Raw genomic sequence first — 13,875 nt, 5'->3', positions numbered from 1 at the left:
GGGCGTGACTAGTCTTAACCTCCATCTTTAGGCCCGCCCCCAGAAATGTTAATGGTGTTAGCTGGCCTTCAAGGTCAGAGGGGAAACCCGAATCAAATCTGCATCCTTACAGGTCTACCTCTGATAAATGATGAGTTTTTTTGGGGGGTGATAGTGGAGTTGTGGTGTCCAGAGCCAACGACCAAAAAAGAATTTTTGAAGATGTCTTTGGTGCAAAAAGGTGATTTTACTGAAGGACGGGGACAGGACCCATGGGCAGAAAGAGCTGGCCTGAGACCATGAGGAAAGACTAGTTTTACACCACAGAGTTGGGGGGAGGTAAAGTCCAGGGGAAGTTTCCAGTGAGATTTTCATATGCTAAAGGAGACTCACAGGATACTGGAGACCTAGCTATTGTCAGGCTAAAATTGTTTTTCTCTCTAGCAAAACATTAACATTTAAGATAGTAAGGAGTTCCTGTAGAAAATTTTACTCTGTCAGCCTCAAGTATTTGTCAATGGGCTGCAGCTTATAAGGAAATTTAGTTCTATCTTCCATTTCCTTATGCCTGTGTTTCCCACATCACTATGGAGGGTGATGGAGACTTAGGTCCTGCAGGACTAGGGTCTCTGTCAGTTAACCATTTATTTATCCCTTTCCTTTGTTCTTGGGAAGCCAGGAGTGCCCACCTCATAGGGATGGAGGGCGGGGGTATTTGCAGCCTGTCAGCTTGCCTTATGCTCCCTCATCAGTAAAGGCAGTCTCTCCCCAACCAGAAAGATTGTTTAAGATGTCAAAACATGATAATATAGAGAAAATAAGAAATATGATTAATGCAGACTGGGGTAACAAAAAGAGACAGAAGCTTCTTGTGTTCTTTGAACAGAATGTCTCTGAGCGTCTAACCTCTGGGCAACATACTTTCTCCTCCTCAGCTCCAGAAGATGACTTTGAAAAGAAGTTGATTGGTTTAGGTGAAACAGTGATGGAATCAAGTGAAAAAGTCAGAAAAACAGGTTCAGAGTGAAACAGTGAAAGAATGAAGCCATTAGCCAGACTTACAGCGGGATGTTGGGGTAGGTTCATACCATAATCAAGTCTGTGTAGTAGGGTTGAGGTGGTTTTTCCAAAGGAGTCATTCTTTATCTAATGGACTTCTTGGTTGATTTTTTTTAAGTTTATTTATTTATTTTGAGAGAAAGCCCAGGCTGAGGAGGAACAGAGAGAAGGAGAGACAGAATCTCAAGCAGCCTCCACACCATTAACTCAGAGCCTGATATGGAGCTCGAACTCAAACTCTGAGACCATGACCTGAACAGAGATCAAGAGTCAGAAGCTTAACCAATGGTTCCACCCAGGTGCTGCTGGGCTTCTTTGAATTTGAATTTGAGACTGTAAAGTCTTTTACTTGTTCAATAAATCACATTTTCCAAAGAACTCCATATATGATCCCAACATTGGGAAGTAGGCCTGAAAGAACACAGGTCTGGACCAAACTGACTCCATGACAGGCTTTAAGTTTCCCCTCTGAGCTTAAAGGCCTGAGTTTCGGTTTCCCAGAATCATTAGACAATATCAGGAAAAGGGCACATATTGCTCAACAAGCGACCACCGTCGCAGCACCCAATCAGAAGTGGCCAGCTAACACACTTAACATTCCTAAGGACAGGCCTGTAGATGGAAACTATAGATATTTACCTGTTGCTTAATGCTAGAATAACCACTCACCCCACGTGGGGGTCCTTGGCCCACCCTGTAATTGGTTATTTTCAAAGAAATACTAAAGGTCATGATTGGGTCCCACCAAAAGTAACGAACACTCTGACAAAGTGTATGGTTAAAATTGTTGCTAAGGCTGTTATACAATGATGATTGGATTACTGTACCTATGTCGTAATTTTCTGTAACCCCCTTTTCCAAACCCCATAAAAATCCTACCCAGCCTTTGTTCAGGGCTCTCAGCACAGATCCACTGTGTTGGTGAGGTCTGAGAATCCAAGCTTAAGCCTGAATAAATGCCCTTTGCTTTTGCATGTGTGACTCGGTCTCTCTGGTGGTCTCTGGTCTTTGGAGATTTTGCAATCTGGGCATAACAGGCCTAGCAGGTATTCTTATTCTGATTTTAAAGTTGAGCCTCAGATAAATTAATTTGTCAAGGCTCTGTGGTTAGTTAACAGAAGAGCCCTTGTTAGCATCTTGGTCTGATGCTTAGTTCAGTGCTCTGCGTGCCATTCCTAAACAATATATTTCAGCAAGTACATTTTTCAAAAATGTAATCAATACATATTTATTGAGGGGTTGCTGTACTTAAGTGCTCAGTACAGTGAGAGGGCATTTGGGGAGTGTGATATTTGTTGGTCCCTAATATATTTGATATAATACAAAGCTGGTTGGTTTCTTCTTGGCAGTATCAGTATGATACAGAAGTCATACACAGTCCAAATACACAGTGTGGTATTTCATCTTGGCTTCACACACTTATATATGTAGACCTGGGCTCCTTACTTAACCTTTCAGCCTAAATTTTGTCATCCATAAAAAGAGCACAGTATCTACTTAATTGGCTTGTTAATAGGATAAATAAAATGCATACATGTAACTATTATTCATTATGATAATTTTATTTCATTTGGAAAGAAAATCAGGAATTGATCACCCAGTAACTGATTTCTGTAGTTGATAATGTGAATTTATCTTATTTATTTTTTTTTAATTTTTTTAATGTTTTTAATTTCTTTTTTGAGAGACAGAGAGAGCACAAGCAGGGGAGGGTCAGAGAGAGAGAGAGGGAGACACAGAATCTGAAGCAGGCTCCAGGCTCCAAGCTAGCTGTCAGCACAGAGCCTGACGCGGGGCTTGAACCCATGAACCCATGAACCGCGAGATCATGACTCGAGCTGAAGCCGGACACCCAACCAACTGAGCCACCCAGGCACCCCTATTATTGTTTTTAATGTTTATTCATTTTTGAGACAGAGAGAGACAGAACATGAGTGGGAGAAGGGGCAGAGAGAGAAGGAGACACAGAATCTAAAGCAGGCTCCAGGCTTTAAGTTGTCAGCTCAGAGCCCAAGGTAGGGCTTGAACTCACAGACTATGAGATCATGACTTGAGCTGAAGTCGGATGTTCAACCAATTGAGCCAGCCAGATGCTTCTGATACTATGAATTTAGAAGAGAACTCATAATAAAAGTTTTCTAGTTGTTATTAAATTTATCACCTGTAAGGAGAGATAGTAGTAGAGCATTAACTCACCAAAGTCAAGTATTTTCTATTACAATTTGAACTATGATTTTCAAATTAAACTTTAAATCAGCTTATCCAAGACAATTCTCTTACTGACCATGGGTACCTGATTCTCTTGCCTCCAGTGTTGCCACTAATCACCTCTCCTTAAATGAATAGTCCCATTAGACCCTTTAAAGCCTTTCATTATGTGCTATAATCCTTGATATTCCTCATCCTATCACATCAGAAAGAGAGAAAAGAAGAAAAGATAAATTTGATGTTTCTCAACCTTGGCACTATTGGTATTTGGGGCTGGATAATTCATTGTTGTGGGGACTGTCCTCTGTATTGTAGAACGTTTGGCTACATCCCTGGCCTCTGACCTGTAGATGCCGAGAGTGCCTTCCCCACAGTTGTGACAAGCAAATGTGTCTCCAGACAATCCCAAATGGTTCCAAGAAGATCAAAATAACCCCCAGTTACCACTGACATACAGCTACAACAATCAGCAGCAGCAGAAAAAGGACTGATTTTTTTTTTCTCTCCAAATTCTACAGTTTAAGACCAGGGAAGTCCTTTCCCAGAAGTTCTCAGTGGATTTTTCTTCTGTTGGTCAGGATTGTCACATGCCTATGCCTGCACCAACCACATGCAAGGCAAGTAGGAGCCAGCACAGCCCTTAGATTCAGTCAAGTGAGGTAGTGCACCAGCCCATGCTTCATGGCCCTGTAATTTAGAATAATTAATTTTTAATATATACAATTAACCTTTTTAGAGTAATTTAAATTTACAGAAAAATTGCAAAGATAGTACAGGAAGTTCCTAAATATCCTTTACCCAATTCTCCCTCATATTAGCTTCTCATATACGTATGGCACTGAAAGGACACAGGTCTGAATCAAACTGACTCCATGACAGGTTTCAAGTTTCCTCTCTGACCTTGGAGGCCTAGGTGTAGGTTTCTCAGAATCATTAGACAATAAAGGGCACACATTGCCCAAGGCAGGAGGGACCACCCTTGTAACACCCAATCAAGAAAGGCCAGCTAACACCCTTAACATTTCTAAGGGCAGGTCTAGATATAGAAGCTATAGATAATCACCTACTGCTTAAGGCTAGTTACACCCTGCATGAGGGTCCTGGGTCTTGGGTCCACTCTGTAATTAGTTAACACTCTAAATGTTGTGATTGGGTCCTGCCAAAAGTAACGAACACTCTAAGCAATGTGTATCGTTAAAATTACTGCCAATGATGTTAGGCGATAATGATTGGTCCCCTGTACCTGTGTCACAATTTCCTGTAACTCCCCCTTCACAAACTCATAAAAGCCCTACCCTGCCTTTGTTCGGGGCTCTCAGCATGGATCCACTGCCTTGGTGAAGTCTGTGAGCCCGAGCCCGTAATAATAAAGCCCTTTACTTTTGCATGCGTGACTCGGTCTCCCTGGCGATCGCTGGTTTTGGGGGACGATATTGAAATCTTAGGCATAACAGCCCATTTGTCAGAATAATAGGTTAATGTTTGTACATTACTATTAACTAAGTTCCACACTTTATTCAGATTTTTCCCACTAATGCTCTTTTTCTGTTCTAGAATCCCACCCAAGATACCACATTATATTTAGTCATCAAGTCTCCTTAGTTCTCTCTGGTCAGCGACAGTTTATCAGTCTTTCCTTGTGTCTGAAGACTTTGACAGCTTGAAGAATACTAGTCAAGTACTCTTCAGAATGTCTCTCAGTTTGGGTCTAATGCTTTTCCTCATGACAAGTTATGGGGTTATGGGCCATTGGAAGTAATCCTACAGACATAAAGCGTTCTCCCAACATTATGTCAGGAATATATACTATCAACATGACTTATCACTGCTATGGTTAATTTTAATCATTTAGTTAACATGGTGTTTGCCAGGTATTTCCATTATAAAGTTACTATTTTTCTCTTTCCATTATCCATCCTTTGGAAGTAAGCCACTAAGTTCAGTTAGTATTCAGGGGAAGAGGGATTAAGTTCCATCTTATGGGGATAATATTTACATATATTGTTTGAGATTCTTCAGTTAAAATTTTATGGGTTTTTTAAATCTATTTATTTATTCAATTATATGTTTCTATCAGTTTCTATATGTATTTTGTTACATGGGTTATATTATTGTATTATTTTGTTTTGTTGCTCACATTGTTTCAGCTTAGGCTATTAGGTCTCTTTTTCAGGTTGACTCCTGGTTTTTTTTTAAATGTTTTTTTTTGTTTACTTATTTATTTATTTAAAAAGCACACATGTGCTTGAGCAGGGGAGGGGCAGAGAGAGAGAGGGAGAGAGAGAATCCCAAGCAGGCTCTGTGCTGTCAGCATGCAACCTGATGTGGGGCTTGATCTCACAAACCCGTGAGATCATGACCTGAGCCAAAACAAAGAGTTGGCCACCTAACTGACTGAGCCACCGGTGCGCCCCTGACTCTTGTGGGGTGTTTTTTTTTTTTTGACACATTTCTAATCTTTCATGTTTTGAGTACTTCCTCCTTCCCTCGCTGGTAATATGAGTCAGGACAACCTTTTTTTTCCCCTCTGCTTAGTCTAAGAATTAGCCATTTCTCCAAGGATCCTGGGTTCCTTTAATTAGAGAGTAATATTTACAAACCAAGATTTGGGTGTGAGTATGCTCATTGCAATTGGGTAACAGTGTTTCCAACTCCTCTCAGCAGATGGAGCTAAGAAATATAAATTTAACTAAGCTTAAAAATATACGTATATATTTTTTATATGTATACAAACATATGTATACAAATTTATGTATAATTATTTCCATACATGTATATATGTGTGTGTGTGTGTGTGTGTGTGTGTGTGTATATGCAGAGCTAATTCTGTAATCTCTCATTGTAATCATTACCATAGAGTTCATTCTCTTTTCCCTTAATGATTTGTAATTTCTCTCTCACAGTGAGAAAACTGGTCCCTATTATGTATGGGAAAGGGGGGCTGAAGAGTCAATGTGAGGGTGGGTGATGGTTCATGAGAGTTAATTGGCATTATTAGCTTTTAAAATGATAGGGTGCATGGGTGGCTGAGTCAGTTAAGCATCTGACTTTGGCTCAGGTTATAATCTCATAGTTCAAGAGTTCAAGCCCCACAATGGGCTCTGTGTTGACAGCTCAGAGTGTCGAGCCTGCTTTGGATTTTGTTGTCTCTCTCTGTCCCTCCTCCACTCTCTGTGGAGACACTTTCTGTCTCTCTCTCAAAATAAATAAAGAAACTTTAAAAAAGAAAAAAAAACAATGAAAGGGGTCATTAACCAATGAATATGGGCAGTCTCTGGAAATTGGAAAAAGCAAGAAAAATAGATTCTCCTCTAGAGCTTTTACAGAGGAACACAGCCCTGCTGATACCTTTCTTTTAGCTCAGTGAGACACACACATGTAGGTCTTCTGAGCTCCAGAACTGCAGGGGAATTGTGTTGTGTTAAACCACTAGGTTTATAGTAATTTGTTATAGCAGCTATAGGAAACTCATACAGATACTCTGCCAATCTGACCTTTCTGACTTCCATTTATATGTTCTACATGTTTTCCTTTCTTACATTCTTGTTTAAGCAAAATCACATAATTACTTAGTGTTAACCTTTAGTTGCAATCACAATCCAGAGAAGCTTCCCCAGGTGGATCACCTTGACTGGATTTAAGGTGCTTACCAATTATTTGGACACTTTTTGTTCTGGGGAATCTTAGAAATGGGCCATTTTGGGGGCGTCTGGGTGGCTCAGTTGATTAAGCATCCAACTTCGGCTCAGGTCATGATCTCTTGGTTCATGGGTTCAAGCTCTGAGTCAGGCTCTGTGCTGACAGCTCAGAGCCTGGAGCTGCTTTGGATTCTGTGTCTCCCTCTCTCTCTCTCTGCCCCTCCCCTACTCATCCTCTGTCTCTCTCTCTCTATGTGTCTCTGTCTCTCCAAAAAATATATAAATAAATGTGAAAAATTAATTTAAGAAATGGGCCATTTTTGGGTCCTGGGAATCTTTATACAATAAGAATACTAGACTCTGGCTCTAGGGTTTCTTAATGATATATATTGTGTTCTCTCAAAGTCCATTCTAGACTAACTGAAACGGGAGAGTGAATTCTGGAATCCCTAAAATATTTGAGGACTCCAGACCTATAAGTATACAGGGAAGAAAAATGCCTAACGGCATAAATAAACTGGCACATACTAAGTCAACATATTTCATTATTGTTCCCTGTGGAGTGCAGAGAGATTAAAATGTCAAGAGCCAGTCCTAAGAGAGCATCTCTTTGTATCAAGGTAGCACTATTTTCATTATCTCTGAAAAAGAGTTCTTTATAGTCCAGATTGTAGAATTTAAGCTTTTTTTAAATAGTAAAAGCTAAATGCTAAGAGTTATTATAGTACCAGGTACTAGGCACTATTCTAATTTTATTTAAGGTTTATTTAAACCTCACCGGGACTCCATGATTTAGGAACTATGATTATCCCTATTTTACAGAAGAAGAAACTGAGATTCAGTGTGATTAAGTAGTTTGACCAAGGTTATTGGCATAGATTGAATGTAAATTCATATGTGGAAGTTCTGATACCCAAGGGTATTTAGAGGTAGGGCCTTTAGAAGTTCATTAGGTTTAGATGAGATCATAAGGGTGAGGCCCTGATGATAGGATTATCCTTATTCTCTCTCTCTCTTTCTCTTTCTCTCTCTCTGTCTCTGTCTCTACCAGGTGAGGTCTCAATGAGAAGGCACCCATCTGTAAGCCAGGAAGACAATTCTCCCCAGGAACCAAACCTGCTGGCACCCTGATCTTGGACTTCCAGATCTGTGAGAAATAAATGCCTGTTGCTTAAGCCACCCCGTGTGTGGTATTCTATTACAGTAGTCTGAGCTAAGATATTTATACAACTAGTAAATGGCAGAGTTATTACTGGAACTTGACTTTTGAGAGACAGAGAGAAAGCACAAGTGGGAGAGGGGCAGAGAGAGAGGGAGAGAGAATCCCAAGCAGGCTCTGCATTGTCAGCACAGAACTCAGCCTGGGGCTCAGTCCCATGAACTATGAGATCATGACCGGAACTGAAATCAAGAGTCAGATGCAACTGAGCCACCCAGGTGTAGAGACACTGAGTTTTTAACTAGTAAGCTTTATATAAGTTAGAGGTTTAGTCATCTTCCACAAATACAGGTATCCAGAAATTAAAATAAAGGGAAGAACAGTGAATGACTAGATAGAGGAAAGCATATTTTCACAATAGAGACTATTAGTATCAAAACAAATTACAATAAAAACTTAATTAAAAGTTAGAAGATGGTCTCCAGCAATAGTGTTTAGGAAGAGAAACTTCTACTACAAACCTGGATTATTGTGTTTATAGTAGTTTAGCTTAGTCCTGCTGTTTTCCCACTAACCAGCTAAGTGAGCTTGATAAAACAACTACATTTCTAGGCTCAACTTTCTGAGAAATAGCATTCATACTTCTGGAGAAGGCATTGTAGGAAAAAGGGTTTTTTTTTTTAGTCACAGGAGAATCAATATTAGCATCAAGAATTTACTGATCATGTCCCTATTTGAAAAGTACAAGGTAAATAAAAAATTAGAAAGGTCAAGACTGATTGATTCCAGTATGTGATTAAATTAAGTAAGTGACTAAATTAAGTGACTAGTGAGAACTGAGAAACAATATTAAAATTATAAAGAAAAGTTAAAAAAAACTATCAGTAAAATTAAGCAAACCTACATGGCTCATCATCTTTTGCATCCAGGTGAGCTAGGACATCTAAGCATTTTAAGAACTTCTGTAAATTGCACTATTTCACCAGAGATATGCTTAAATTAAGTTAGCATTTGGTTCAAGTCAGTCCAATTCAACTTACATTTTCAGTCTACCTTCAGAGATGAGTTGCCCTGAAACAAATGAAGCCTGAGCTTTATTCAGGTCCCTGTCTTGTACAGCCACTGGGAGCACTGGAGCTGCTGGGGACGCGTTGTTCTGGTTGGGAGGCAGAAGCCAGGTTGCAGACAGAAAGCATTTCTATTTAATATTTTTTTATAAATTGCCTGAGTTCACAGAAGAAAGGACCTGAATCTCCAAGGCCTTATTCATTTGTTTGATTTCTATTTTTCATTCTAAATACTCATTTTAGAACCTAATTTTGTGTTCAAAACATTATTCTTTTTCTTTAAGGACCTCCCCTCCCCCGACCTTGCCCCAATTATATCAGTTTCAAATATCAGTACTGCTCTGCCTACTATGTGTTATACCCTGAACTAATAGGGATACAAGGATGAAGGAGCTCACAGTTTTGTAGAAGAGGGAAGAATTAGATATGAAACAATATTCATCTAGTGGCAGAAACAAAGTGTGATAGAGGCACATAGAACAAAACATTTAACAATACTAATTTATCACAGTATCCTTATCTTCTGAAAAATACCAAACTGTCAAAAAAACCTCTGAGAGTTGAAGAAATTCTGAACTTCTGTGAAGTAGTCTATGGCCTGATGTTTCTTTGTTTCTTATTCTTATTCTTATTTATTTTTTGAGAGAGTGCAAGCAGCAGAGGGGTTGAGAGAGAGGGACAGAGAATCTGAAGCCGGCTCTGTACTGACAGGCCCTAATGTGGGGCTCGAACTCACAAACTGTGAGATCATGACCTGAGCTGAAGTCAGATGATCAACCAACTGAGCCACCCAGGTGCCTTATGGCCTGGTGTTTCTTAAGCTACCACTTTTCAAACATTTTTGACTATGATCTGCAATGTAGTCCACATTAGAATTCATCAAATATGTTACATGCTCCCCTACATTTTTCAGCCTCTCTTGCAGTTAAGTTAGAGGGATGTGCCTATTCTCATCAACGGGTCATGAAAGGAAGTGATTGTATTGTTTCTGGTTCAAGTCTCTTAACACTGATTAAGAGTCACTGAAGGGCGCCTGGGTGGCTCAGTCGGTTGAGTGTCTGACTCAGCTCAGGTCATGATCCCACGGTTCATGAGTTCAAGCCCTGCATCGGGCTCTATGCTGACAGCTCAAGACACAGACAATTCTGTGTCTCCCTCTTTCTCTGCCCCTTCCTGACTTGTTCTCTCTCTCTCAAAAATAAATAAACATTAAGAATGAAAAAGAAGAGTCACTGAGAGTCCTCTGAACTCTCTCTAGAAAGATTTGAAACCCAGAAGCAAAGAATCAAAATAGAGTAGTTGAAAGATGAAAATATGCCAGATCCTTGATGATCTGGAGTACAACCACCAAGGTCAATATAATCCATATCAGACTTGATGGTAGGTACATGTGGCATATAAAATACTTTTATATTAAGCTACTGACATGAGTTTCACATCTTGACCAGATATATATATATATATATATATATATATATATATATATATACATACATATATATATACACACACATATATATACACACACATATAGATATACATATACAATTTAATTAAAAATTAAAATACTATTATAATAATATTTGCTATTTCTGGCATACCTGATGTTTTATTTCATTCAGGAAAATGCTTATTAGACTCACAATGTCACCACCCCCTAATTCATCTCCATCCTCAATGTGAAAAATAATGTCTTTTTTAAAAAATTGTTTTTCATGGGGCACCTGGGTGGCTCAGTTGGTTGGACATCCAACTCTAGATTTCGGCTTAGGTCATGATCTCACAGTTTAGTGGGATTGAGCCCTACATGGAGCTCTGTGCTGACAATGCTGAGTCTGCTTGGGATTTTCTCTCCCCCTCTCTTGCTGACCCTCCCCTCCAAGTAAACAAATAAACTTAAAAAATAGTTTATCTTCTAATTTTACCTTTTTAAAATTATTTTTATTCAAGTATAATTAATATACAGTGTTTAGTTCAGATGTGCAATATGATTCAACAATTCTATACATTACTCAGCGCTCATCACTGATATGTTTACTCTTAAATCTCTTCACCTTTTTCACCCATTCCCCCACTCACCTCCTCTCTGGCAACCACTAGTTCTCTATATTTAAGTATGTTTTTAATCTCCTTTTTTCTTTGTTTTGTTTCTTAAATTGGACATGAGTGAAACCATATTGTATCTGTCTTTCTCCAACTTATTTCACTTAGCTGAAAAATAACCTTAAACTGCTCATAACACTGGTGTTCTGTGAACAACTTTCAGGTGTATCCAATTATTTATAAAAATAAGCTTTATAATAAATGCAATGTCACAACATAAAGAATGAGAAATCAGATTATTTCATCTTGTAAAATAAAATTATTGCATTTTGAGCTGTATGTTTTTATTTGATACATATATATGAATACACACACATGCATCTATATAATAAAGAAAAAAATTTCACTGTTCTGGAAAACCGGTAGTCTCTGACTTTGAAAAGCACAGATGCTTTACGTTTGCAATCCAGTCCAAAAGGACTCCATTAAGAACGTGTTGGGCTTAATGCCGGTAAATTTTGGTAGGTCCTGGAGGATAACATAATCTTTATTTTTATTTATTTATTTATTTTTGAGGACAAACATCTTTCTTCCTCTTTCCAACAGCAGGTCAAAGAATTGAAGTCAGGAAATTTTCTATCTTAATTAAGTGCCATCGTGGAAGCCTGTAAAATGAAAAAAAAAAAAAAAAATTCCCAAACCAGCCTACTTGTCCGAACTACTCCCCTTTCAGTGAATGGCAATTGCTCAGAGAGAACAACTCGCGGGTTTCAGGCCGGAACTGGTGGGAAGCTCACGCGAGAACCTTCCGACCACCGCGAGTCTCCAGTGAGCACCAGTTCCCGCCCCTTCTGCAGCCACAGGCCGTCTCCTCCCCGCCGGCTTCCTCCGCTATGGCTACGGCGGGGCGGGCCGGAACTTTTATCCATAGGAACTGGTTTACACTGTAGAGTGTTGCCGGCCGGCGACAAGGAGGATAGAGTGCCATCCTCTTCCTCTCACCGTAGCCGCCGAGGAGCGGAGCCGAGTCCATCACATCCAGGAGCGCAGTTACCGGGCGGGCTGGGTCTATGGTCGCTCCGCGGGCCGCTCCGCCGGCTGGTGCTTTTTTATCAGGGCAAGCTGTGTTCCATGGCAGGGAACTTTTGGCAGAGCTCCCATTAGTAAGTAATCTTCCGTCTTCTCGCCTGGGGTTTGTGCTTAGGAGTCGGTGAGGACCGGGCCTGCGACTTCCCTTGGCCTGGATCCCGGCTTCTGTCCCGAGCGCCGCGGGGTCCCCGGGAGGCGGCAGCGGCTGGAAGCGGGACGCACTTTTCTCTGGCGACTCCCCTCTCCCCGCCCCCTGGCAGCATTTGGTGGTGGGGGGCGGGGGGGTGCTAAGGAGGTTCGGTCTCAGAGGAAGGAAGGAGTGTAACTTCGGGGTCTTGGATAAGCTAGGCCCGGAGCGGAGCGGGTTGGGATGGGATGGGCACAGGTATGGGAAGTGTGGCATAGTTCGGGACTGTCAGGCGGGCTCTTCACGACAGCTATGGTTCGCTTTTGCCTGGGCTCTCTTCAGGGAATCGGCATCGTTGTCTTTTGACATTCACGTTCTGTCTTGAGTGGATTTAATATATTCCCTGGAGAGTCAGGCTTGTTTCTGCTCTCACCAGTTTCTGCCATTACTTTGTGCCTAGATGGAGTTGTATGTTGAAGTGTAGGCTAAGTGCTTTCAAAAATGTATCCATTTCATTCGTCTGTGTTTTATATTTTGTTTCAAACATGTATTTCCTGGTGACTGCCGATTTCTTGAACGTATTTCATGAATTCGTTTTTGTATTTGTTAGTGACCATGGAATAACTAGAGTAATCTTACAAATATTTCCCCTTAAATACATTTAAGTAGGCAGAAAGGTGGGTGATGGGACTGATGGATCTTTGATAGGTTTTCCACTGTATGGTTGAAAGATGAACAGAACCTGGTGCTATCATATTTTGGTGTATATATATCTTACTGCTAAGAGATCATTAGTAATTGTAATTTAAACTTTGATTCTGTGAAAAAGATGAATTCCTCTTCATTCGTTTCCTAGTCCTTTGTACAAAAGAAAAAAGAAAACAATGGCTTTGAATACCTATTTTTAGGAAAGCAGGTTTTCCTCTTGCTGTGAAATAATTTCTGGAGATGAAATTCTGTAGAAGCTCTACTTCTGATCACATTTGTATTTTGTAGTTTTGCTCACTGTCATATTTGCTTGGACAAAATTAAAATACAGAAAATTTCGTGGAGAAGAGGTAGTATTTTGATAAACTTTGAAGTGAGGTAGAATTGACAGGGAGCTAGCTGTTGATTATCAAAAGGTAACAATCCTTTTTCTCAACTAAAAAAAAAATGCCCACCCTTTTTAAAAATAAAAGTGTTTGTTTATTTATTTATTTATTGAGAGAGAGCTCCAGTTGGGGAGGGACAGAGAGAGAGAGAGACATGGAATCTGAAGCAGGCTCCAGGCTCTGAGCTGTCAACACAGAGCATGATGCAGGGCTTGAACTCACAAATGGTGAGATTCATGTAAGATTATCATCTGAGCGGAAGTCAGAGCCTTAACAGACTGAGCTACCCAGGCACCCCTACCCAGCTTTTGATAAGTGTTATTATGCTTTCATTTATTGTTAGCATAATGACAATATTTATCAAGGGATGGGCAGGATCTATAATAATTGTTTTTTCACATTTGAATTATAA

The 13,875-nt window shown here is 40.0% G+C and overlaps 1 protein-coding gene across 2 annotated transcripts in view; it reads left to right on the top strand.

The window, feature by feature from the left end:
* The first annotated feature begins 12,037 nt into the window (after window positions 1–12,037).
* CCNC (cyclin C) overlaps window positions 12,038–13,875 on the top strand; it is a 29,031-nt gene continuing 27,193 nt past the window's right edge. The window contains exon 1 of one of the 2 annotated variants that reach the window (XM_029943603.1): window positions 12,038–12,316. In XM_029943603.1, coding sequence (XP_029799463.1) covers window positions 12,285–12,316 — 32 coding nt within the window. In that variant the 5' untranslated portion in view covers window positions 12,038–12,284. The remainder of the gene's footprint in view (window positions 12,317–13,875) is intronic. The other variant, XM_029943602.1, reaches the window with a different exon arrangement.

The sequence above is a fragment of the Suricata suricatta genome, chromosome 7 (genome assembly GCF_006229205.1).
Source record: "Suricata suricatta isolate VVHF042 chromosome 7, meerkat_22Aug2017_6uvM2_HiC, whole genome shotgun sequence".
NCBI lineage: Eukaryota > Metazoa > Chordata > Mammalia > Carnivora > Herpestidae > Suricata > Suricata suricatta.
The sequence above is the reverse complement of the archived record's forward strand: the minus strand, read 5'-3'. Positions and strand labels throughout refer to the sequence as shown.